Raw genomic sequence first — 27,505 nt, 5'->3', positions numbered from 1 at the left:
CCACCCTTATTCATGCTGTAAAGGTACTACTCAATACGGACAAGGGTGGCACAATCTGGCCTTTAATGATTATGACAAACAACATTTATCTAATAATCAATTTCTTACCAAATCGAATCTTATGTTCGTGCATGTTAGGGTGAAAAACATAACCCCAATTAGTTTTTCCTCCCAAATAGTAAATATACTACTGCCTAGGTTAAAGGTAAGCACTATCTGCTGCAACAAGGACATTTGAAATTCAGAAGAAAATTCTAAATCCATGCACTGGGACTCTAAAGGTATATCTACATTGCAATAAAACACCCACAGCTGGCTGGTGTCAGTTGGCTCAGGCTCACATGGCTTGGGCTTCAGGGCTATAAGACAGCAGTGTAGACGTTCGGGAGTTGGGCTCGGGCTCCCAAACCAGATCGTCTACACCAGTGCTTCTCAAGCTATCTGATGTGGGGGACCAGCAATGTTTTTTTTTTTCAATGTGTGTGCAGCTGACCGATCCGCGGACCACCACTTTGAGTAGCACTGGTCTACACTGCAATTTTATAGACCTTAGCCCAAGCCACCTAACACAGGCCAGCTGTGGGTATTTTACTACAGTGTAGATATACCGTAAGATCCCCTCTGCTGGACGGTATGGAAGGGGGCAAGATCATGCTATATAGGCAGGTTTATTTATGCCTGGACTTAAGCATTATCTCCATGACAGGTTTGGGGATAAGCACATGCCCCTCTCCTTTGCATCTCCCATTGGCTAGCTTAGGCAACTCCCCTGCCTATCAAGCTAGCTTTATGGATCACTATCTGTCCCCATTCATTGTACAGGGAGCCAAGGTGCCTAACTCAGACTTTGTAGATCACAGTGTTGCTCAGATTTTCTAACTTTTAGGTGCCACAACTCTCAGTGTCACAATGACTAAGTCCCTTTGTGGATCTGGGCTCTATTTACTAAACTGAGATTTGTCACTCACTTAGCTACTGGACAGTGATTCTTTTATCTTATCCAGCATGGGTCACATTTGTGGATCTTACTTCTTGAAGAATGAAAATGTTGGGGTAAGCGCATCTAAATTTTCCTATTCTTTAGCATAATAAGGACCACAGATCCTACAGTTGGATTTTATCATCAGTGTGTAAGTAGGTAAAACAACTTAGCCTAACATAAAACAGAATTTGAAATAAATACGCATAGAGTCTTTTTCCTGAGTTACTATATCATGCAACACCATTGTCCCTAAAACAACACTGGATGAGGCTTACAAATCAGCTTTGATATATTTACTGAAGAAATGCATGGAGAACAATTAGGCAACAGTGCAGATTCCTTCCTAAGCAATGTATGCCTCCACCCAAGAGGCCATTTCTATTCCTAGGAAGTGTAGCCTGAGTGCTGAAGAATAACTTTTTGTCTTGCCTGGCTTAGGTATATATTACCTGATCCACTTAGGGTATGTCTACACTATGAAATTAGGTCGAATTTATAGAAGCCGGTTTTTTAGAAATCGGTTTTATATATTCGAGTGTGTGTGTCCCCACAGAAAATGCTCTAAGTGCATTAACTCGGCGGAGCGCTTCCACAGTACCGAGGCTAGAGTTGACTTCTGGAGCGTTGCACTGTGGGTAGCTATCCCACAGTTCCCGCAGTCTCTGCTGCCCATTGGAATTCTGGGTTGAGATCCCAATGCCTGATGGGGCTAAAACATTGTTGTGGGTGGTTCTGGGTACATACTGTCAGGCCCCCATTCCCTCCCTCCCTCTGTGAAAGCAAGGGCAGACAATCATTTCGCGCCTTTTTTCCTGAGTTACCTGTGCAGACGCCATACCACGGCAAGTATGGAGCCCGCTCAGCTCACTGTCACCTTATGTCTCCTGGGTGCTGGCAGATGTGGTACTGCATTGCTACACAGCAGCAGCAACCCATTGCCTTGTGGCAGCAGACGGTGCAATAGGACTGGTAGCCGTCATCGTCATGTCCGAGGTGCTCCTGGTCGCCTGTGTGAGGACGATCAGGAGCGCCTGGGCAGACATGGGCGCAGGGACTAAATTTGGAGTGACTTGATCAAGTCATTCTCTTTAGTCCTACAATCAGTCCTATTGAACCATCTTATGGTGAGCAGGCAGGTGATACGGATTGCTAGCAGTCCTATTGCACCATCTTCTGCTGGGCAGGCAAGAGATGAGGATGGCTAACAGTCCTATTGTACCATCTTCTGCTGAGCAGCCATGAGATGTGGATGGCATGCAGTCCTTCTGCACCATCTGCTGCCAGCCAAAGATGTAAAAGATAGATGGAGTGGGTCAAAACAAGAAATAGACCAGATTTGTTTTGTATTTATTTGCAACCCCCCCCCACCCCGCCCCCCGTCTAGGGGACTCATTCCTCTAGGTTACACTGCAGTCACTCACAGAGAAGGTGCAGCGAGGTAAATCTAGCCATGTATCAATCAGAGGCCAGACTAACCTCCTTGTTCCAATAAGAACAATAACTTAGGTGCACCATTTCTTATTGGAACCCTCCGTGAAGTCCTGCCTGAAATACTCCTTGATGTAAAGCCATCCCCTTTGTTGATTTTAGCTCCCTGTGAGCCAACCCTGTAAGCCGTGTCGTCAGTCGCCCCTCCCTGCGTCAGAGCAACGGCAAACAATCGTGCATCTGAGTTGAGAGTGCTGTCCAGAGCAGTCACAATGGAGCACTCTGGGATAGCTCACGGAGGCCAATACCGTCGAATTGTGTCCACAGTACCCCAAATTCAACCTGGCAAGGCCGATTTAAGCGCTAATCCACTTATCAGGGGTGGAGTAAGGAAATCGATTTTAAGAGCCCTTTAAGTCGAAATAAAGGGCTTCATCGTGTGGACAGGTGCAGGTTTACATCGATTTAATGCTGCTAAATTCGACCTAAAGTCCTAGTGTAGACCAGGGCTCAGATACTTATGACCTTAAAGCCTTGAAATAGCCAGGTGCTAGACCACAAGTAACAAGCTTTATCTCATCAGAGCTTCACTTTTGTCTTTATATAGTTATAGTGCTGGATGGGCACTGAAGGCATACTTAGTGCTTTTGCTTGGGTCAAGAAGATTGTAGCACTATGTTCTGTGATTTATGGGTTATGGAGTTTGCTTTAAGGAATAATGATAGGTTTGCCCTGATAGCCACTTTCTTGGCATGAAAAATGCAGTATTGGTACTCTGCAGATAGAGCTCTTGAGCCCAGATCCCAAAAGATATTTGAGCCCTTAAATTCCACTGATTTCAATGGAAGTTAGGAACTTTAAATACCTTTATGGATCTGGGCCTTAATTCCTGTTCTTGCCAGGATGATATGATGCTCTCAAAAAACCACCTGACAAAGAGGGAACAATGATATTGCACTTGGAAGTATGAAAGGTATTAGCATAAGACTGGTAGTCAAAGGTTTGATGTCTCTGCACAGCTACTGAGGATGCATCAAAGAGGCTGGATGGAGAAATCTCATTGTCTGGCTGAAGTTATAGTCTTGCCTCTGAAGGTTTCCAGATGTAACTGATAAGTTAACTTGGGAAACTTGTAAATTGTCTAAAATTAAACACTTAGGAATAAGCATACTCATTGGTCAAAATAATGAAGTATAACCACCCTTTAAAACATGTTATGGAATATATGAAATTGTAACTTACAGCGTTGGAGGAAGTCCACTCCATAGTGATTTAATACCCTCTATTTTAATAATTTTCACAAACGCATCCTAAAATAATAACCAAATGCAGATCATTAGTTAGTTATTTAACTTCCAATTCATGTAACAATTATGTTGGTGGGCAGGAGATGGAATTAAAAATACACTGCAGGAGAAAGTAGTACACTAAAAATGGTTTGTCACACTAACACCCCAATCATGTAAATACTTACACACATAATTAACTTTAAGTACTAGTTCCTCCATTGGTATCAATCAGAATATTCACATGTATAAAGTTAAGCATTGTACATAAATATTTGCAGGATCAGGACCTTAGTTTATAACATCAGTAGCCATCAAAGAAGCTTGATGGATATGACTGGGAACAAATTACTTTCAAAACAGGTACAGCACAGGCAGCAACTGTGAAAGCTTCCCCAAACTATCCCACCCACACACCTCTACTGTCACCTGAAAGAACTACCTCCAAGTATAAGAAGATAATTCACTCTCCATGCTTAGTTAGTACTTGACCTCTAACAGCAAAAATGAATATTATGCTTGGCCAATTAGGATGGGGTTTTATGGTGATGTAGACACCATCGATAGAAACTATGTGGACTACTATCTACTTTCAGATTGGTCACCAATCATTATAGGATGATGATTTTCTGTCACTACCTACCTGTACTGCATTTGAATATATGCCCTTTGTTTGTTATACCATTAAATATAAAGAACCACTTCCTCAAGGGAGGAAAATTGGCACAGTTCCATTAGCTGATTTACCCTACCTGAGGATCTAGCCAAACGTTTGTTCCCCTAATTAATATACTTTTTGTTGTGATGTGATTCCAGCAAGATAATTAATGTTTACACAGGGCCCAAAGTATGCTGGACACTTTACAAACTTGCTCCAAAGAATTTGCAGTCTAAAACAGTACAGAGGAAGGACGCGAGAAGGGATGCAACAAAAAGTAATGACTGAACAGGGAAAACATGCATCTTATTAGTTACATGCTATGTTAACAGAATTTGATGTTAGTTCATGCAAGAGGCTTTCAAGGGCAAAAATATTAAAATATTTTTTTAAAAAACTGCAATTTCTTGAAAATTAGACACTCAATTATATGGTAATAAAGGACAGTTTAATTAGCCTCAATTGTCCATAACTACTTTCCAAAAGTAAAAGAAAACTCCAGAATCTGGTAAAATTAATCCTCCTCTTGTATTCCCCACCAAAATGCCAATGGAGAAATGTGCATAAGATCATTTACCAAACAAACAGAATTTAAGTGACTTACTAAAGATTATACAGTGGAGTTGATTGAAAAAATGCAGACAAATATTTGTGGGAAAAAAATCTATTTTGTGAACATTCATTGAAATTTTCAAAAAACTTCAATCACATGAAAAGCTCGTAAAAAAATCCCCCAATACTTTTCATGAATAATTTTTAAAAATTGCAAAAAAGCTCACTGAAATTTAGAAAATTCTTGAATACCTCTATTATGTAGTAAGTTTACACAAAAGAGTTAAGAAAAGAAATCTGGTGGCTGAAGTGGAGTCCTGTGCTTTAATTTCTAGATTCTAGTGTCTCTTCTACAAAATTGCTTCAAATCACCTGGTGAAATCCTGGTCCCATTGACTTCAATCGAGCCAGGATTTCACCCCTGTACTTAACTAGGACAACCTTTAAATTGGGCTAATAATGCATATATAACTCAGTAAAATTCTGAAAGATCTGCAGATAGAATAGTACAGTAAGTACAGATAATTATTATTATGCATGTATTTCAGACTGGGGAGGGAAGATCAGTGGGTCAGTATCTTGGCAGGAAGAAGTTGTGGCTTCCCTTTCCATCTCTCCTTTGTCTTAATTAGTCTATGATTGTTCTAGGTGAATGTGTGTGAGAGAGAAAAAAAGACAGATCGCTTCTCAAACACTTTGGATAACTATTAATAATTGTATGTTTTATAAACAGATAAAAGTAACTAAAATAAAATGGAACTCAGAATAGTGGCTTAGGAATTGTGGGTGGAACCAACAGACCTGGTTCTAGTTTTGGTGCAGACACTTATGATTTTTAGAACTTTTTACCATAATTTAAAGTGAAGGAATGGTATTCTGCATATGCACATATGCGCAGTATACCATTAGCTACCCAGAAGATCTTGTCAGATGTGCATTGACTGGATAAGGCAAGGCCCTGCAGGAGCCATTATGCTTGGAAATCAGCACAAAACTGGACACACAAAAATAATAAGCTCAGCATTCATCCATTCTTCCTAGAGTTGAAGTTCCAATTTAAAAAAAAAGGAAAAGGAATAATATGGGAGCTACTAAGTACTGTTTTGTGTCTACATTTAAGGTTTTAGCTTAGGTCCTGCATGCTGATTAACGAAAGTGCAAAAACCAACCCTGCAATCTGATCTGCATGGATCTGAACCTTACTCTTTTACAGTAAATAGTGTGTCAGAAAGAAAAACAAATCTTATGAGATACTTGCTATATTTAAACATGTTGATAAATCTTCTATAAAATCTGCACTGTCAAAGTATGTACACTCCTAGTGATATTGTCTTGCAATATGAAATCCCTCTCAAACAACACTGGAAAGTACATGAACTCCTTAAGAGGTTTAATTGGTAGAATATCAGTGTTTATCTTTAACACATTCCCAATATACTTAGTATTATAAATATAACTTCCTTACCAACATCCCTCTGAAATGGCCAGGTTTCTTATACCAGGGTTTGCTGTTCTGATCCTCACAGACATATACATGATCCATAAGGCCATTGGAGTATACAAAACATTTTCCTAATAAAAAGTTACATATAAGGAAACAGTTAACTCCTGCAATATGTTTACCATTCAATAGCATTTCTAAATCAATCATATAGGAAACAAATATGCTGGTCTGACAACTGGGGCAGAATAAACTTGGAAAGCCAATAAAGGCTGGTATTAAAAAGGGAAAGGGAGGAGAGCAGCAAAAACACCTACCAAACACATCTCAGCTAGACTAAATGAAATTGCTTACCCAGACTCCAAAACCTAGAGTTAAGAATTAATGGAGCTGGTGCTACATTAGTGGCTGTTGAAGGAACAAGAAAACAGGAAAGGATTTGGATATAATTAAATCAGATTTCATTTATACCATCTACCCTCTGAGGTAGGTACTATTATCCCCATTTTACCAATGGCAAACTGAGGCACAGGGAATTTAAATGACTTTGCCCAAGGTGACACAGGAAGTCTGTGGCAGAGCAGGGACTTACGTATTTTGATCACCATCTCATTTCTTTTCTTGCTCTCTCTCTCCTTTGTTAATTATATATAAGTAAATAGCAAGAATAAATTGGTACATCTTTGACAGAAGTGTAAGACCACAACATATCATTTTAGCTTTCTGTTCACACAAGTGACCAAATAAGAATTATTGCTCCTTTTCAAAATTCTCCTCAAACTCTGGAGATGGGCTTTACTATTGAATTAGGATTTCAGTAATCATGGTTTTATAATAATAAATCTCTTGTAGGAATATTTAACTGAAATATATTGATGTCTATTTCTCCTTACTCGACTGTATATAGTTTTGCAATGCTCCTGTGCTCTTCATAGTCAAAATACTGATGCAGTCAGAAGAGTGACTATGTAAAAACGGCACCTTCTTACATAAGAGATCTTCCTGGGTGTACTCAGTTATATCTAATTCAGAGTGGTAGCCATGTTAGTCTGTATCAGCAAAAAGAACGAGGAGTACTTGTGGCACCTTAGAGACTAACAAATTTAATTGGGCATAAGCTTTCATGGGCTAAAACCCACTTCATCAAATGCATGCAGTGGAAAATACAGTGGGAAGATAATCTATACAGAGAACATGAAAAAAATGGGGTTCCCATACCAACTCTAACGAGACTAATCAATTAAGGTGGGCTATTATCAGCAGGAGAAAAAAACTTTTGTAGTGATAATCAGGATGGCCCATTTCAAACAGTTGACAAGAAGGTGTGAATAACAGTAGGGGAAAAATTAGCATGGGGAAATAGTTTTTACTTTGTGTAATGACCAATCCACTCCCAGTCTTTATTCAAGCCTAATTTAATGGTGTCCAGAAATTAATTCCACTTCTGCAGTTAATCATTGGAGTCTGTTTTTGAAGCTTTTTAATTGAAGTATTGCGACTTTTAGGTCTGAAATTAAGTAAGAACACTTCAACCTCCCTGGACACTCAATTAACTAAAATAAGTTTTTGCTACTTTTTTTACTCCTATTGACATCATAGAGTCAACACAGCTATAAAAGAGAGAACTAGAATTTTCTCTGGCTCAGCATCAACATAATTGTCAAGTAAATTCAAACTAGGGTTGCCAATCACACACTAACCACACAAACTCAAACAACCTTGCCCCGCCCCTGAGGCCCTGCCCACTCTCCCCTACCCTCACTCACTTTCACCAGGCTGGGGCACGGGGTTGAGGTGTGGGAGGGGGCTTCAGGCAGAGCCTGGGGCATGATGTTGGGGTGCAGGACGGGGTGCAAGTTCTGGGAGGGAGTTTGGGTGCTGGAGGAGGCTCAGGGCTGGGGCAGGGGGTTGAGGTGTGGGAGGGGGCTTCAGGCTGAGCCTGGGGCAGGATGTTGGGGTGCAGGATGGGGTGCAAGTTCTCGGAGGGAGTTTGGGTGCTGGAGGAGGCTCAGGGCTGGGGCAGGGGGTTGGGGTGGGGGGGAGGCAGGGTGAAGGCTGTGGGAGGGAGCTCAGGGCTGGGACAGCGGATTGGGGTGTGGCAGGGCTGCTGGCTCTGGGAAGGAGTTTGGGTGCAGGAGGGGGTTCAGGGCTGGGGTGCGGAAGAAGGTGAGTGGTTCAGACTCTGGGCAGGCGGCGCTTACCTCGGGTAGCTCCTGGTCAGCAGCACAGCAGGGCTAAGGCAGGCTTCTTGCTGCCCTGGGCCAGCGTTGCTCCTGGAAGCAGCCAGCACGTCCCTGTGGCCCCTGGAGAGGGGGGCAGGAGGCTCCGCGCGCTGCCCCTGCCTCCAGGCATTGCCCCGCAGCTCCCATTGACCACTGTTCCCAGCCAATAGGAGCTGCGGAGTCAGCACTCGGGGCAGGAGCAGCATGCAGAGACCCCCCGCCGCCTCAGGGGCCGCAGTGACGTGCCAGCCACTTCTGGGAGTGGCGTGGGGCCAGGGCAGGTAAGGAGCCTGCCTTAGCCCTGCTGCGCCGCCAGACTTTTAGAGGCCTAAAATCTCCCAGTTTGGCTTCAGTAACCTCCAGGAGATAGAGCCTGATTCCGGGAGACTTCCTGGCAAAACTGGGAGGGTTGTTAACCCTAGTTCAAACTTCAAGATCAAGTTTTGCTTTCAGTTACATCTGTACAACAATAACAATACTGGAGTTGCAGAGTTGTACCTGAGGGCAGAATTTGGACCTCAAAAACATTACTACTAGAGATGACATACAAGTCAGAAAGAACACACAGTTGGACTTTCTGGTCCTAGTTGAGTCTGCAGGGCTGAAAGTTGGGGCAAGAAGGGATGGGAATCTTTTCTTTAAAAAAATAAGCAAATTCGAACTAAAGCCATTGAGACAAACACAGAACCTTACATCCTCATTTTTCAGAGTAGAAGTACACTTAAAATAGATTTGGAGAAAATTATTAAGATGGAAAGTATTTATAAAGATATCAGATTACTTTAATTATTTAAAAACCTGTATATTTACCATTAGCAAATGAATTGCTTTGGGCTTGCAGTCGAATTTTGACAACATCAAAAGGTGTCACTAAAACAAACCAAAAAAGAATCACATGACTTTTTGATGTATACATTTTAGATGTATTATTTCCTCCTTAGGAACACATTGCAAGCCCTGGAAGAGTAGCAGCACATCAATTCTGATGCAATGTCATGAGCTTCCACAACTACTACAATAATTATTTCTCAGAAAAAGAAAATAATCATTTTGCAAGGTGTGACTGGATCCCTGGGGTGCAGCCTGGGACTGTGGGACCGCTGTGCCCCCTTAACTCTGAAGCTTAGGTGGTCTTTCACAATGCTTTGCTAGTGACAAGCAGCAAGTCCCTCCAGGTGCTGCTATCACTCAGCACAACCGCATGTGGAGCCCCACACCCAGCTAGATTGCATGAATGTATCCAGAGCCACTCATGAATCACACAGAGAAAGGCACCAGCCAAATCCTCCACAGTTCCCAGCCTTGTACCTCAGGAATATACCATCTTGCACTGCTCAAGACAAACCGTGCAAATGTATTAATTGGTTCACTACTTCATTGATGGAAAGTGGATATAGACCAGCCTTTCTAAACCTGAGCAACCACCCTTACCAAACACTTCAGGCAAACTCACTGGTAAAAATAAACAGTTAAACAAATTTATTGACTACAAAAGATAGATTGTAAGTGAAAAGTTAGAGTTAGTTACCAAAATAAAAGCACAGAGTCTAAACTCTCAACCCTATTAGACTGGGCAACATTTAGATGAAACAGTTTTTCCTCACCCCCACTGAATATTGCACTCCATAATACACCCTTGAAACCTGGGTCAGTCCCCTCTATGGGAGTCTTCAGTCTTCTGAGTGTCCTGGTTGCTTGCAGCATAGGTGAGGGAATGAGAAAGGCCAGGCAGTAGGCTCCTGTGTTCTGTTTTATACCCTTAGTCCATGTGCTTGGAGAACACAAGTCCAGGCATGTCTAGTAGGTATTGCTGAGTCCCAAGGTGAAGCAATACCCTGGTGTGTCTCCTGTGAGTGAGTCGTTGAATTGTAACTCCTCTGCTGGTCAATGGGTGATAATGTCTGTTCACAATCCACCAGGGCCTTGGTTACCTGTTCCCTTGTCATTATCTCTGGAAAGCTAGTATCTGAGCACTCCCCAAACCCACAGCACATTTTAGTGACAACCATACAGCACATTCTCATAACTTCATATGCATTAATGATATCCATATTTAGAACAGTGGGTTTCAGCAAATCATAAGCTTTCCACTGATACCTTACATGGCATGCTTTATACGCAAGATCACAAATATATCTAAATGAAGAACATGGGGTTTACAGGTGCTCCTCCAAGGTACAGAATGTCACACAAGGTATCAGCTAGAGAAAACAGAGAGGCTGTTTAACAGATGTTTTGCTGGACTAAGAATAGCTAATATCCTATGTGGCTTGTAGGTGACCAGCTATCCCTTTGTCTTTTAATTTCCTCCAGACAGACTGACATAAAATGTTTAGAAGAGCACGGGGATTATTCAAAACCTAATCAAAGAGGTGTGTGCCATTAAGCTGTACTGTTGAATCTGTATAAAACCGCACAGCAGAATCATTTAAATGGCATACCACAGTAGAAACAGTGCATGCCAATTAAGCAATTGTCCATATTATCAGAGCAACATAGTACCCACAGTGTGCTAGTGTATACATATCTATTTCCTTAATTGATTTTAATGGCAATCTGCAAAGTAAAAAAAGTTGACTTGTGCTCTCCTCTGCTTCTTTACATGCATGGGGGACTGGCTTTTTTGTTAAAAATCAGCTCTCTTTTCACTTTAGAAATTAAAGTTTGTCTATGCTAAAAGCTACAGTGACTGGAGGAGTAGTCAAATATGACATCTGAGGAGACCCAGGTCATATCTATGTTGAGAAATTTACAAAAAAAAAAAAGATCCCCGTTGGTTAACAGTTCCTCAATGTAGACAAGGCCTGAAAGCAGAACAACTAAGAGGTAAGGGATCTTTAGTGAGACTATTTGCTAAACAAGAAATGTAATATCTAATATAATTACAATTCTTAACGTACATGGAAGGTTGCGGGGAGAGGAGGATGGTTTTATTAAAGATACAGACACATCCACCCTGTCAGCTAAGGTGTAAGAGTTCATAATACACATGGTTGGAGACTCCTAAAAGGTCCTCTGGCAAATCCAAGGAAGATCATACATCATCTTATTTTGGCCTTCTTTATATATCATAATATAGCAGAAAAAGGGCAAAAACACAATTAATAAAAAAATCCTCTGCAGCTCAACTAAAATATTTTCCACAGCATGTCAATAAGTAAAAAAACAATACTAAAGTTGAAGCAATTCATTTAGCAACAATATAGCATGGAAGTTTATACTTGCAAACTACAACATCTGCTAATTATTTCAGGCTCTATTTGAAAAAAAACTATAGTATGTCACATGTGATCTCTGCACAACAACAAAGTGACGGATGCTCATATGTTTTCTTTATCTGTTTTCCACTAACCAACAAAATTAAAATAAATCAATACTAGGCACTTTAATACAATAGATTAAAGAGTGTCCACATAAGGAGTCTGCAATTAAAATGAACTAGAAACTGATTTAGTTATACTGGTGCAGTTTCTGTGTGTACACAAGCCCAAATATGCTACGGAATTACGCACTTTTGCTTCAAGTTTGTCTTTTTTGCTGCAGAAACCCCAACATTTTGTTTTCCATCTTCCCTCCTGGTTGGGACCTGCCAGCAGCTGGCTCTTGCTCTCCAGATTTCTCCATTATGCAGTGGCAGTTGGATTACAGTGAACGTGATCAGCACTGCTCCATGTAGTCACACAGAGTTGAAATCTATCTTACAGCCAGGGAGAGGGGGAACCAGAAGCATACACTAATGAGCTGGGCAGTGTGGAGAACAGTGCAGCTAGTAAGGTCCAGGGAAATGAGCTGCTAAAGGAGGCCATAAGATGGTCCCTTCTCTTACAAAAACATGGAAGGAGTTTCCGATCTGGGTTCTTTGCAGCAGACCGCAGGAGCCAAGGACTGTGCAGCATTCAGGGAGAGCATAGTGAAAAACTCATCCTTTAAAATAATCAAATAACATATGCCAATTAGTATTTTAAACTATCAGATGCAGCTGCATGTATTGGAGGAGAGGGAATAGAATAAATTGATATTGCCATGTAATTCAGCAGTGGTTGCTGAGGAACTTTAGGCATTGCTGTCGCAGAATCAGGTCCCACTGAATATAGGGAGCCCTAGTTATAGCTGAGGTCAGCATTCCATCTCCGCTGCAAAATGATAGAAGTTGACTCCCGCTGGCAAATCCCATCTGTCCCTTGACTGTCAATCAAGGGCAGTCCTGATAGTCTCTCTTGAACAGTTCTTATACAGGAATGCCCAGGCTATCAGAGCACACGCACACACACACACACACACTCCTTTACCAAGCTTCAGAATCATGGCCTCTCGCACATAAGCCAATCAATCCATGCCTCCAAACAGGAAGTGAAGCAGTAGTCAGCAAAAAATAAGAAGTATCTCAAAATAAAAATAATCCCAAATCTTGCAATTTACTCTAAAGAAGCTACATGTATTTGAAAACGGACACTGAAGAAATAGCTGACTTTTTGTCAGTAGCTGTGCCATTAATTGTCAGGGGTGGACCCAGTAGCAAAGATTAACAAGAAGAGTGCTCCAAATATCTTCAGTATCTCAAAGAGATCTCAAAGAGTCAGAAAGTACACCTCTGATTCTGTAAATTTTTAAATAAATGCATAACTTTACAAAAATTTTCACATGTGCTTAACTGTTTGCAGGACTGGGTCTAAGTACCCCTCACTTCTGGATGCCATTAAAAACACACAGGGCTTGTCTACACTGGCACTTTACAGTGCTGCAACTTTCTCGCTCAGGGGGGTGAAAAAACACCTCCCTAGGCGCTGCAAGTTTCAGCACTGTAAAGTGGCAGTGTAGACAGTGCACCAGCACTGGGAGCTGCACTCCCAGCGCTATTAGCTACTTCCCTCTTGGAGGTGGTTTTTTTAATAGCGCTAGGAGAGCTCTCTCCCAGTGCTGGTGCCGTGACTACACAGCCACGTTAAAGCGCTGCTGCGGCAGTACTTTTATGTTGCTAGTGAAGACGTACCCACACAAAAGTGCACATAAGCCACATCAGAGGGGGAAACAAAGGAAACTTTCCACATAGTATTCTCCCTCCAGCCAACTCAACCGAAAACTCCTCTAACTAAACACCACTGTTAGCTTTTATAATATTTTTCAGCTTTGAAGCACTTTATAGTAATGAATCAATCTCCACAACTCTCCTACAAGACAGGTGTTAGCCTCATTATACAGCTGGAACATGCTCAAGTCTATGCAGCAAGTCAGAATTGGGACAGTAGTTTGAAAGTTGTTGGCTTCCTGTCTTTTTTTTCCCAGCCTTGTGGTCTGTCCACTAACTCATGCTGCTGCTAAAAAATTATAATTATTTCTTTTTCTCAATGAAGAAATTCTCCAATACATTTTCAAGTTCATTATAGCTGAATTCCCGATCCTGCGAACACTTGTGCAGGTGAATAGCCCCACTGAACTGAGTGGGATGACTCGTGTGTAAAATTACTCACATGCATAGTGCTTTCAGGATTGAAGACTAGCATAGTAAACAGACCACTTACAACACAGACCTTTATCTGTCATCCATGATTCAGAAGTAGGAATTACTGAATCAAAACTTGTTTAGCCTCATTATGATTATAGATATAATAATTTACCTTTCTGTGACACTACAGAGTAAGGGAGGGGAAACAATGATAAAAGTTAATAAAAATTGTTCCCATTTTTGGAAGTGACTACATTTTGTCAAGAGACTGGAAAGATTCCAAAGTATTTGTGCGTTCAAAATACTTAAATGGTAATGCTGAAAGAGAACACGTCAAAAGGCTTTATTGTGCTATAGCACAGCAGAATAAACATATGTAAAATAAATGTTTAAAGATCTTTTAAAATTGTCTAAACAAAAGACAGAGTTATGATTTACTTTATGCTAAATTTGATCAATATTTTGTCTTACCCAAGAGTGATGTAACAATAGCTCCACAACAAGAGGCAATTGCTTGCTGAGTAGGGGTTATTTTATACAATTCTTTGGTATTCTCTTCAGAACCCATAATTTTCCTCTCATAGAAAAGCACCCTATTAATAAACAGAAACGAGATTGTTTTCAAAAAACTTATGGAAAAATCATTAGAAAAAATAAAAGACTAAATAAAGCAATAGTAGTATAGTGTAAAGTCTTCTGTTTGCATACCAATATTATCAAGTTATCGATTGTAAAAGTTAGAAAATGTTTTTGTTCTACAGCTTGTTCTGAAAAAAAATTAGATCTATGTTTACTTAAATAAAAATTAAAACAAAAAACTCTGATACATATTTAACTTTAGCTTTTTAATACCTTTTAAACATTAAAAATGAAGAGGCTCTAATCCATGTCCACATCTTCCCAAGCTAGGAAGCTCAACAGCATTTGCTAGTTCAAGTGAAATGGCTGGATGTTGTCAGCACTCTGAAAGCACTGCAGGCCATACCTCTTCCCTAACCATCCTAGCGACACCACACCCATGCTGAACAGGAGAAGATATATGTTTTACTCCTGAACGCCTTCTGCGGCCAAAAACTTACTAATTCTGAGCCAAAAAATTAAAAATGCTGCGCACAATATTTTAAAATTCTGCAAGTTTTACTTGTCAATAAATAAATGCAGAGGCTCCAGCATGGCAGTACACAAAGGTGAGAGATCACCCTGCAGCCTCCCCATCCCCCATCCCAGGGACACAAACTCAGCGGTGCAGCTGCACCCAACCCTGACACAGCACAAGGCCTGGGCCTGCTGCAGAAACACCGTGGGGCCCTGCCCCTTTGCGCTAGGGGCACCAGGTGTGGGGCAGGCAGGATCCAAGTGTGGAGGGGCTCAGCGTGGGGGGATCCAGGTGTGGGGTCAGAGGATTCTGTGTAGGACAATCTGGGTGCAGGCAGCTCAGTAGAGGGTCTAGGTGTGGGGGCTTCTGGATGCACAGAGGCTCGTGGAGAGAGGGGGTGTTCCAGGTGCAATAGGACTCTACAGGGGCTTCCAGGTGAAAGTGGCTGGGGCTCAGTGAAGAGGTCTGGTGCTGGGGGAGTGGGGAGTGGTGGGGGTCTGGGTGCAGCTAATTGCGGGTCAGTGGTGTTAGGGCTCAGGGTGGTGCAGGGATGTGGTGCTCATCAGAGTGGGGGGTTGAGTGAAGGGAGCTAACTGGCGGGTGAGCTGCGTGCAGGGGTGGGGTCTGGAGGCAGGCAGTCTAGGTGCAGAGGGCTCCAGGTGCAGGGATTGAGGTTCCATGGGGTAGGGTTCGGGTATGAAGGGCTAGGGGAGTTCTGAGTGTACGGGGTGAGGCTTGGCAGGGGTGTCCGAGTATGGGGAGTCTGGATGTGTGGGGGTTGGGCAGATGGGTGAGCAGCTCCCCGTACAGTGACCCCTCCCCCCGCAGCTGAGGAGCGATGGGGACAGGAAGCGTGGAGGATGCTGAGTTTCCTACAGCTAGGGGAGGTTTCTGAGGGTGGGTCTGACATAGCCCCAGCCACTCCTTGAAGGGAAGAGGAAGTTCCATCCTCTACTGCCTCCAGCCCAGCTGGGATTAGCAGCTGATCCCGGCTCAGCGTAGGAGCCACTGGCTGGGGTGTGCCCAGCTCTGTGGTGATTTACCTCTCCGCTGGCTGCTCTGGGTGCCTGAAATGATGTGCCTGCACCGCTAGGGAGTGGTGCGTGACTGCTCTTGCATCTTCCCTTTGCTTCCCTGTCAGAAAATCATTTTTCTGGGGAAGCAAAGAAAATCTATGGGGGACATGAATTCTGCACGTGGACAGTGGCGCAGAATTCCCCGAGGAGTAATGTTTCCCTGCAGAATTTTACAACGTTGTCTTTAAGGAGGAAGAGCACTTGCCCAACACCATTCTCTGGGTGTGCTCTGTAAGGAAAGGGTGGAACCATTAAAGAGCAGCACATGCTCCCTACTGCCTCCCTACCATCCCTACTGCAATCCAAGAGCAAGCCAATAATACCTCATGGTCAGCACTCCCAAAGGCTAACAGATCTATCAATATCAGCATGAACATTTGATCTTCCTCATCACCAGGAAGAGATCATCTACCAATGCTATTAGGGCTGTTTTTGCCCCTTATACAGGTCTGTACCCAAACTGAAAAGACTCAAGAAGAACAGACATCTGGATACTCAGGCTTATCTCATAAAAAAAGTCTCTATAATCTTACCCAGAAATAGAACATGCAGTATTGACCAATAGTTAATGAGATTATTGACATCAAGTTTTCATTTCTTGAACAAAGGCCAGGAGAAGCCAGCAGCCTGTCCTCACCAGCCAGGAAAGCCACAAGTCCAAAGAATAGTATGTGGGACAAGTATGATCTAAAAGTTAAGGCATGTCTTACTAAATGTACATATAACTAGTGCAGCTGTTATTTTATTGATGTTGCAAAGTTCTTGTAAATTTTAAAGGCTTCTATATAAATGCTGTGCTCTATTATTTGTCTTTACTACCTAATGACTTTAATCTCCCCATTATAAAGGCTAATCTTAACTGGCTACATGATGCAGACAAATCTCTTTAAAACTCTTCTAGAGCAGTGGTTTTCAAACTGTGGGTTGTGACCCAGTACTAGGTCACAGAATGTAAGGCACTGGGTTGCAGTGGCTCTGGTCAGCACCGCCAACTGGGCCATTAAAAGTCCCATCGGCGGTGCTGCCCAGCTAAGGCAGGCAGGCTAGTCCCTATCTGTTCTGAAAACATGCTGCACCCTGGAAGTGGCCAGCAGCATGTCCAGCTCCTTGGCTGGGGGGGCCCACAGGGCTCCACGCGCTGCCCCTGCCGTGCGCATCAGCGCCACACTCCCATTGGCTGGTTCCTGGCCAATGGGAACTGTGGGGGGCAATGCCTGCAGGTGAGAGCCATGCGCCTCCAACTAGGAGCCAGACTTGCTGCTGGCCACTTCTGGGGCGCAACGCAGTCCATGGTGCCAGAACAGGTAGGAAGTCTGTCTTAACAACCCGCTGCGCTGCTGACCGGCAGCTGCCCAAGGTAAGCCCGTGCCCCAGCCCTGAGCCCCCCCCCCAAACCCAGAGCTCCCTCCTGAACCCCAAACTCTTCATCCCCGGCCCCAGCCTAGAGCCTGCACCCCCAACCCAGAGCCAACTCCCCCCCCCGCACTCCAACCCCCTTCTCCAGCCCAGAGCCTCCTCCCCCACCTCAAACCCCTCATCCCCAGCTCCGTTGGGTCAAGGGCATCAACAATTTTCTTCAACTGGGTCACCAGAAAAAAAGTTTGAAAACCACCATTCTAGAGCATGTTTTTGATTTGACTGTTAGTGAAACAAATAAGGAACTTGTTTGCCAACCACTCCACATTGTCTCTTTAGCATTTTTTAAAAATTATTTTGTATTAAAACTACTGTCAAAACATAGACCACACACATTTCCCCAATAGGTAGTAATCCTATTCAAAAGGAGAATCCTTCATATAGCAAACTCACAAGTTCCCAAACCCTTGGTCAAGTAGGAAGGAAGATATACTACATCTGTAACGTGGTTTATAAACTTGGGTTCAGAAAAGGATTCCACACTCCCAGTAATGGAACCTAGCTGATTTCTTTGAAGATCTCCCCTCACACACTCTTCTATGAAGCAAAATAAGCCATATAGGACCAAAAGTCAAAATATTTTGGGAACTTACATTTTCACCCAACAAAAATTTGGTTAAAAGTTACGGTTATTTGCATGCAAAACCCACCAGATATTCTTAAAAGCAAAGAAATGCCTTCACACCCAGACATCACATTAACTATTCACAATCATTGCACCTTCATAAGGAAATCACTTGCAACTCCAATATATAAAGAAACACATTGTGCAAGCATGTTAAGCTGGAGAAGTGTTGGAGAGCCTCATCAGCAGAACGGGTACTACAACCGGGGAGAGAACATAGGGTGGATCCCAGGCAGTGGGTGGAAACTGCAGATAGGACCTCAACCCATCAAAGTTGGATTCAACCAAGACACAGTGGCTATTTTTTATATTGGATTTGTATTGTTTTCTCTTGCATTCATACTGTAAGTCCCAGGCCAGAAGACAGAGGGCTTCAACTCTCTGCTCCCTCTTTCGGGAAGAAAGGAAAAAGCCACCTATGACCAGCTTCATTTACAAAAACAATATTGTTTATCTATAATTCCATCTTCTGAGTTTTGCTGCTTTAGTTGGAATTTGTTTTCAAGGTATAAATAATAATAGATTATTATTACTGTACTCATGAAAGGACATAGGAATTGTGCAGGGTATGCCCTGGAATGAATAGATCACCCTGAGCAGTTGTTCTCAACCAGGGATACACAGAGGCCTTTTCAGGAATAGTGTGCAGTGACACTTTTGTATTTTTAGGTCTGATTCTGTAAGCAAGTAGCTTTTAAGTGAGGTGAAATTTGAGATACACAGGACGAATCAGCCTCCTGAAAGGGGTACAGTAGTCTGGAAAGGTTGAGAACCACTGACCCTGATTATATAGGGACTTTGGTTTTGTAACAAAACTCAAGTCCAGCACAAACAAGGGGAAAACAGCTTTATCCTAAGGACTAAGAGTTCAGTTGCAAGGGTCTTGTCTTCGTTTTCCATCTGAAGATGCTTTGCCCTGTGTGGAGTAAATCTGCAGGACTGGAACAACGGCTGTAGTCACGCAGAGCCGATTGTACAGATGGCAACAGCACTAAGCTGACTTTGCTATGCCATGGCTCACAACGCCAGCAAAAACACAAGTAATATCACAGAATTGGATCAGGTAGCTACATCTCAGAGTGGGACATGGAGGAGTAGTTCTCTCTGGACCGGTGCAGTCAGACAGAGCAGAGCAACTTCTCAGCTTCCACTGCATCTAATTGGACCAGCGAGTGGGGTTTGGGGTAAGTGTGGTTTGTATTGACACTGTTAGGGAAAAGAATCTTTTCCCCAAGAATCAGACAAGCACAGACAATACTGAAGGGGGTTTATTCACAGTACCGGGAAGACTGACAAGCAGCTTCAAAGGTATGGTACCAGAGTGGCCAGTTATATACATTCTCTTAACAATTAATTTACATTTATTTGTTCATACAGAGACAGACATTGTTACAAGTCAAGAGAACCCTGAACAAAGATAAAAATAAGAACAGTACGTACATATAGAGGTCATCCTAATTGCATCAAACCTCTATGACCACCTTGTGGGGAAAGGAAGTGAGGTGGGTGGAGGATAGGGATGAGTGCTTAGATATCTGGTGGGTTGTGAAGGGAGGGTTTGTTCTGCTCTAAGAACTGAGTTACTGGGTGGGCACTGACCATATATGCTGAGCTAAGGTATCATGTATTGACAGAAACTATGTCCTTGCGTCTCAGCAGTTTCTGTCTTTTCTGCTAGCTGAATTTTAACTCCTTCCTGACAATAAGAAAAGGAGGACTTGTGGCACCTTAGAGACTAACCAATTTATTAGAGCATAAGCTTTCGTGAGCTACAGCTCACTTCCTCAGATGCATATCGTGGAAACTGCAGCAGGCTTTATATATACACAGAGAATATGAAACAATACCTATTCCCACCCCACTGTCCTGCTGGTAATAGCTTATCTAAAGTGATTTCCAGCACAAATCCAGGTTTTCTCACCCTCCACCCCCCCACACAAATTCACTCTCCTGCTGGTGATAGCCCATCCAAAGTGACAACTCTTTACACAATGTGCATGACAATCAAGCTGGGCTATTTCCTGCACAAATCCAGGTTCTCACATCCCCCCCACCCCCATACACACACAAACTCACTCTCCTGCTGGTAATAGCTCATCCAAACTGACCACTCTTCAAGTTAAAATCCAAGTTAAACCAGAACATCTGGGGGGGGGGTAGGAAAAAACAAGAGGAAACAGGCTACCTTGCATAATGACTTAGCCACTCCAAGTCTCTATTTAAGCCTAAATTAATAGTATCCAATTTGCAAATGAATTCCAATTCAGCAGTTTCTCGCTGGAGTCTGGATTTGAAGTTTTTTTGTTTTAAGATAGCGACCTTCATGTCTGTGATCGCGTGACCAGAGAGATTGAAGTGTTCTCCGACTGGTTTATGAATGTTATAATTCTTGACATCTGATTTGTGTCCATTTATTCTTTTACGTAGAGACTGTCCAGTTTGACCAATGTACATGGCAGAGGGGCATTGCTGGCACATGATGGCATATATCACATTGGTGGATGTGCAGGTGAACGAGCCTCTGATAGTGTGGCTGATGTTATTAGGCCCTGTGATGGTGTCCCCTGAATAGATATGTGGGCACAGTTGGCAACGGGCTTTGTTGCAAGGATAAGTTCCTGGGTTAGTGGTTCTGTTGTGTGGTATGTGGTTGTTGGTGAGTATTTGCTTCAGGTTGCGGGGCTGTCTGTAGGCAAGGACTGGCCTGTCTCCCAAGATTTGTGAGAGTGTTGGGTCATCCTTTAGGATAGGTTGTAGATCCTTAATAATGCGTTGGAGGGGTTTTAGTTGGGGGCTGAAGGTGACGGCTAGTGGCGTTCTATTATTTTCTTTGTTAGGCCTGTCCTGTAGTAGGTAACTTCTGGGAACTCTTCTGGCTCTATCAATCTGTTTCTTTACTTCTGCAGGTGGGTATTGTAGTTGTAAGAAAGCTTGACAGAGATCTTGTAGGTGTTTGTCTCTGTCTGAGGGGTTGGAGCAAACACCTACAAGATCTCTGTCAAGCTTTCTTACAACTACAATACCCACCTGCAGAAGTAAAGAAACAGATTGATAGAGCCAGAAGAGTTCCCAGAAGTTACCTACTACAGGACAGGCCTAACAAAGAAAATAACAGAACGCCACTAGCCGTCACCTTCAGCCCCCAACTAAAACCCCTCCAACGCATTATTAAGGATCTACAACCTATCCTAAAGGATGACCCAACACTCTCACAAATCTTGGGAGACAGGCCAGTCCTTGCCTACAGACAGCCCCGCAACCTGAAGCAAATACTCACCAACAACCACATACCACACAACAGAACCACTAACCCAGGAACTTATCCTTGCAACAAAGCCCGTTGCCAACTGTGCCCACATATCTATTCAGGGGACACCATCACAGGGCCTAATAACATCAGCCACACTATCAGAGGCTCGTTCACCTGCACATCCACCAATGTGATATATGCCATCATGTGCCAGCAATGCCCCTCTGCCATGTACATTGGTCAAACTGGACAGTCTCTACGTAAAAGAATAAATGGACACAAATCAGATGTCAAGAATTATAACATTCATAAACCAGTCGGAGAACACTTCAATCTCTCTGGTCACGCGATCACAGACATGAAGGTCGCTATCTTAAAACAAAAAAACTTCAAATCCAGACTCCAGCGAGAAACTGCTGAATTGGAATTCATTTGCAAATTGGATACTATTAATTTAGGCTTAAATAGAGACTTGGAGTGGCTAAGTCATTATGCAAGGTAGCCTGTTTCCTCTTGTTTTTTCCTACCCCCCCCCCCAGATGTTCTGGTTTAACTTGGATTTTAACTTGAAGAGTGGTCAGTTTGGATGAGCTATTACCAGCAGGAGAGTGAGTTTGTGTGTGTATGGGGGTGGGGGGGATGTGAGAACCTGGATTTGTGCAGGAAATAGCCCAGCTTGATTGTCATGCACATTGTGTAAAGAGTTGTCACTTTGGATGGGCTATCACCAGCAGGAGAGTGAATTTGTGTGGGGGGGTGGAGGGTGAGAAAACCTGGATTTGTGCTGGAAATCACTTTAGATAAGCTATTACCAGCAGGACAGTGGGGTGGGAATAGGTATTGTTTCATATTCTCTGTGTATATATAAAGCCTGCTGCAGTTTCCACGATATGCATCTGAGGAAGTGAGCTGTAGCTCACGAAAGCTTATGCTCTAATAAATTGGTTAGTCTCTAAGGTGCCACAAGTCCTCCTTTTCTTTTTGCGAATACAGACTAACACGGCTGTTACTCTGATTCCTGACAATAGTAAGAGTTCTGGGTCAAGGAGCAAGACAATTATAATTTGGAACTGTATGCCTGATCAGACTCCTGGTGCACTGATTTTGGGCTGTTCATTTTCTTGTATGTTAATATGAACATGGTTTTCATGTTTTTATTGTTTTTCCCTAAATAAAAAGACACTTATGACTTCATGCTTCTCCAGGGCTCTGAGTGGGGAAAACCCACCCTCAGAAGTGACCAGGAAGGTTTCATTTTGATTTCCCAGAGCCAGAGGTAGGAGTACAGATGTGGGTGGTGGTTCAAGCCATAGTTTTATTGAATGTTGTCCTTGTTGCTGCCATTGGTACCTGGCAGAAGGGTTACAATACCAACATAAATATCAGTTAGAGGTTTAAAAAAAAAAAAAGTTGACCAGTCTCACACACAAAGGAACAGTAAATGAAGATCAGTCGTAGGAGAAGTCCTGCGCATCACACCTATATTAAAGGGAGGTTTCAGCTCCACATTCATCCGTAATTTTAGTGCTTTATTCAAGATGAACAGCAAAGAGGCTTTAAAAGGCATTTTAAAGAAGTTACTACTTGAGAATAAGAAATTTTAAAGACTGAGAAGGGCATTGTAATGGAGAAGTGGACATTATGACATGTAATAACTACTTCAAATTGTTTTCTTTTAATAAGCCTGTAGTTCAGCTCCATTAAAATCCTGTAAAGACCTGTAAATATCAAAAACACAGATTTGTTATTGTAATGCCAACCCATACATGGGCATTGGCAGTGGGGATCAAACCTGAGACCCTCTGGAGCTAAATGCAAGAGCTTCTACTGAATGAGCTAAAATACATCTCTGTTTACTCCTGGGGGAATTCTGCACCACCACGCATGCGCAGAATTCATGTTCCCCACATATTTATTTGCTTCCCTGCAGAAAAATGACTTTCTGACAGGGAAGCAAAGGGAAAATGCAAGAGCAGTCACACACCACTCACTAGCTGCACAGGTACATTGTTTCAGGCACCCGGAGCAGCCGGTGAAGAGGTAAATGTGGGCATACCGCAGCCAGTGGCTCCTACCCTGAGCTGAGATCAGCTGCTAATCCCAGCTGGGCTAGAGGCAGGAGAGGACAGGACTTCCTCTTCCCCTGCAAGGAGTGGCTGCGGCTATGTCAGACCCACCCTCAGAAACCTCCCCCAGCTGAAGGGTCACTGTATAGGGAGCTGCTCCCCCATCTGCCCAACCCCCATGCATCCAGACCTCCTATACCCAGACACCACCACCAAGCCTCACTCCGAACACCCAGAACCTTCCTAGCCCTCCATACACAAACCCCACTGAACCTCAACCCCGCATCTGGAGCCCTCTGCACCCTGACTCCCTGCCTCTGGACCCCCACCTCTGCACCCAGACTACCCCCCACTGAGCTCCCTGCACTCAAACCCCAACTCTGATGAGCACCATACCCCTGCACCACCCTGAGCCCTCACATCCAGACCCCCACACCACTGACCCCCAATTAGCTGTACCTAGACCTGCACCTCACCAAGCCCCACTCCAGCATGCAGACTCCCCTGCTGAGACCCCACATCCAGACCCCCTCCCCTGAGCCCCAACCACTTTCACCTGGAAGTCCCTGCAAAGTCCCACTGCCCCTGCATCTGGAACCCCCCCGCAGAGAAGCCTCTGTGCATCCAGATCCCCCAACAGCTACACCACCCACTGAGCTGCCTGCACCCAGATTGTCCCACACATAATCCTCTGACCCCACACCTGGATCCCCCCCACACTGAGCCCCTCCACACTTGGCTACTGCCTGATTGAGGCAGCCTGCCTGCCCCACACCTCATGCACCTAGCACAGAGGGGCAGGGCCCCAGAGTGTTTCTGGGGCAAGCCCAGGCCTTGTGCTATGTCAGGGTTGGGTGCAGCCTCATCACTGAGTTCATGTCCCCAAGATAGGAAGGCTGCAGGGTGATTTCCCACCTTCATGCACTGCTATGCTGGAGCCTCTGCATTTATTTATTGACAAATAAAACATGCAGAATTTTAAAATATTGTGCTCAGAATTTTTAATTTTTTGGTGCAGAATGCCCTCAGAAATATCTGTTAGCCAAGGATGAAGCAGACTCATCATTCTTTCGGGTGCCTAGCCACCACTAGAGGGGGACATAGCGCCATTTTGAGCAAACGGGGGTTACCTTACAAATACCCAGTTTCTGGCAAATTCAGATTTCTTAAAAAAATTCTCAGCTGTTTTGCAATAAAGCAGGATTCATTAGGAAAAATACATTTGAACTGATGGAACATTCTAACAAACCCGTGGTCCAATTCATGAATTACAAGATATATTTCATGACATGATAAGAATTCTGTTGAAACTTGAAATATAATTGCATAGAAAGCTATAACTGAAAACTGCAAAACAGCAGTAGACTTACCTTTGTTGGCAATTATTTTCTTGCATCTGCAAGTTCCTGTTCTTTGTTTTCCTTATTGAAAAATAAATATTATAATATTGTTTTCTTCGAAGGTTATGTCAATGCAGTGAGTCTACTAATTATAAGCAACTCTTCAAAAACAAACAAACGAAAAACCACATCTTAAGCAGCCATGCACGCACAATGGTGAAGGATAGAAAAAGGTTTGAGTATAATAAGATTATAAAAATGGGGCATGGGATGCCATAAAATCATATTCATCAGGAATAGACAGGTACTCTTAAATCATAAAATTTTATATAACCGCTGTTATAACATTTTCACCAATGGTGTCTCAGCAATCTTTCTACTTAGGCCTCACCTAAACTAGAAAAGTTAAACCCCTAAAACTATGTCTGTGTCACGACTGGACAACGGTGGTCAGACCTAGTGGTCGGAACAGGAGTTGGGCCAAGTCAAGTAGCAGGAGGTCAGAGTACAAGACAGACCAGAGGACAAACTAAGAGTCAGGATGTAGGCAGGTTACCAGAAGATGAGGGTCAGACGCCAGGTTACAAACAGCAATAGAAGAGCAAAGCCAAGGACAAATTAGGGTCAGAAGCTGGAATCTACGGTCTAGTGCAAGCAGAATTTAGAGTGGCGGAAAGCAGGCAGTCCATGTTGTTGCTCAGACACCTTCCCCTCTTAGCTTCCTGGGTTAAGTACTGGTACCAGCCAATCAGTGGGCTCCGAAGGACCACCACTCAAGTCCTGCTGGGCAGTACCTCCTGTTAAGCCCAGCCTCACAAAGCCCTCCACTAGCTATACAGCAGCACAGAATCCCTTTGGTCCCAGCACTGCTGGTTCTTACAAGTATTTTTTTGCCTTGACCGATATAGTTACACCAGTATAAGCCCTAGTCTGGGCACAATTATATCAATATTGCTTACCTTGCTTCCTGAAACGTATATGCATTTTTATATCAATATAGTTAAAGCTGCAAAAGTTTCTAGTATAAACAAACCTGACCTCTAATGGTTCAGGGCTTTTCTTTATGTCTAAACAGATCTTCTCACAAGCTCATATACCTCCAGAGAGTCCATGTATCACCGCCAAAAAGGCTGGTTTCAGAGTAACAGCCGTGTTAGTCTGTATTCGCAAAAAGAAAAGGAGTATTGTGGCACCTGGTATCATTCATGCCCCCATAGGCTTTCACTGGGAAAAAGGTGTGCTCTTAGCTTGGGTGAGCTAACTCAAGTTCACTGGGATTTTCCCTTGAATTAGCTAACTCTAGTTAAGAACACTTCCCCACACCCCCAGTAAAGATAAGGCCTCAGAAACTTCAGTCCTCGAAACTGAAGGGACATAATCAACCCTTCCTCAAGATCATGTCCTCCTACAGATTTCTGCCCACACCCCAGGCTGAAGGGAATTTGCTCTCCTCATGGAAAAGCTCCTTCGCCGCCGCCCCCCCAGACACAGTCCCCTTTAGGAACATCAGCCTCTACTACACACACACACCCCTCTCACATCCCCACACTAGTGACTACAACCCACACTCCTTCCCCCACGAGTGACTACAGCTCCCCTTCTTCCCCCCACACCCTTCCCCACTAGTGACAACTGCCCCCATTCCTTCCCCAAGCACCATCGCCTCAGGATTGCGGCCACTGATGTCGCTCCCCCACTTAGGGACCTGTGCTCCCTACCGCAGCGTTCCCACCCCGAGAGCTCGTCCCCCGAGGCCGCCCGCGCGCTGTCCCGTACCGGGTTGTTGGGAGGCAGGAGCCCACTCCGAGTCACTGCTCCCAGCGCTGGGGGAAAGGGCAGCCCCGGCACCGACACTAGCCTTGCGCCAGCATCCCCCTCTGCCGGGCAGCGCCGGCCGTGCCGCCTCCTCAGGGGGTGGTGCTAGTCAGCCCCGCCCCCCGGCGGGACGCGCAGGGAAGGAAGGAGGCCGGGCGAGTAGGCCCTTGTTGAGGTCGGACTCGTGAGGCGGGAAAGCGCCTAGGACACTGCGGGGACGGGGCTCGGCCTTGGTTACCGGCCTTAGAGCCTACGGTGAGCGAGCAACAGCAGGGCCCTCCTCATCCGCGATCAGGGCGCAAGGGCAGCGGGAGCGGTGGCTGGGGCGACGGTTGGGAGAGGGGCAGGGGGAGCGGTGACTGGGGCGGGGGTGACGGTTGGGAGAGGGGCAGGGGGAGCGGTGACTGGGGCGGGGGTGACGGTTGGAAAAGGGCTGGGGGAGCGGTGGCTGGGGCGGGGGTGACGGTTGGGAGAGGGGCAGGGGGAGCGGTGGCTGGGGCGGGGGTGACGGTTGGGAGAGGGGCAGGGGGAGCGGTGGTGGGGGTGACGGTTGGAAAAGGGCTGGGGGAGCGGTGGCTGGGGCGGGGGTGACGGTTGGGAGAGGGGCAGGGGGAGCGGTGGTGGGGGTGACGGTTGGAAAAGGGCTGGGGGAGCGGTGGCTGGGGCGGGGGTGACGGTTGGGAGAGGGGCAGGGGGAGCGGTGGTGGGGGTGACGGTTGGAAAAGGGCTGGGGGAGCGGTGGCTGGGGCGGGGGTGACGGTTGGGAGAGGGGCAGGGGGAGCGGTGGTGGGGGTGACGGTTGGAAAAGG

The 27,505-nt window shown here is 44.4% G+C and overlaps 2 protein-coding genes across 8 annotated transcripts in view; one reads left to right on the top strand and one right to left on the bottom strand.

The window, feature by feature from the left end:
• Positions 1-26,723, bottom strand: part of SLC25A40 (solute carrier family 25 member 40) — a 79,798-nt gene extending 53,075 nt beyond the window's left edge. Inside the window, exons 1-7 of one of the 4 annotated variants that reach the window (XM_073334075.2) lie at positions 26,658-26,707; positions 25,920-26,039; positions 24,912-24,962; positions 14,484-14,605; positions 9,380-9,439; positions 6,372-6,478; positions 3,653-3,720 (exon numbers count right to left, since the gene is read on the bottom strand). In XM_073334075.2, coding sequence (XP_073190176.1) covers positions 3,653-3,720; positions 6,372-6,478; positions 9,380-9,439; positions 14,484-14,605; positions 24,912-24,937 — 383 coding nt within the window. In that variant the 5' untranslated portion in view covers positions 24,938-24,962; positions 25,920-26,039; positions 26,658-26,707. Of the gene's footprint in view, positions 1-3,652; positions 3,721-6,371; positions 6,479-9,379; positions 9,440-14,483; positions 14,606-16,717; positions 16,872-24,911; positions 24,963-25,919; positions 26,040-26,657 lie in introns of all 4 variants that reach the window. The other 3 variants (XM_078851791.1, XM_078851792.1, XM_073334076.2) reach the window with 3 other exon arrangements.
• A 69-nt stretch (positions 26,724-26,792) lies between these two features.
• DBF4 (DBF4-CDC7 kinase regulatory subunit) overlaps positions 26,793-27,505 on the top strand; it is a 51,374-nt gene continuing 50,661 nt past the window's right edge. For 3 of the 4 annotated variants that reach the window (XM_073334072.2, XM_073334071.2, XM_073334069.2), the window contains exon 1: positions 26,794-26,951. The gene's annotated coding sequence lies outside the window, so the exon portion shown is untranslated. Of the gene's footprint in view, positions 26,952-27,505 lie in introns of all 4 variants that reach the window. The other variant, XM_073334070.2, reaches the window with a different exon arrangement.

The sequence above is a fragment of the Lepidochelys kempii genome, chromosome 2 (assembly GCF_965140285.1).
Source record: "Lepidochelys kempii isolate rLepKem1 chromosome 2, rLepKem1.hap1, whole genome shotgun sequence".
NCBI lineage: Eukaryota > Metazoa > Chordata > Testudines > Cheloniidae > Lepidochelys > Lepidochelys kempii.
Note: the sequence above shows the minus strand (reverse complement) of the source record. Positions and strands in the feature narration are given on the sequence as shown.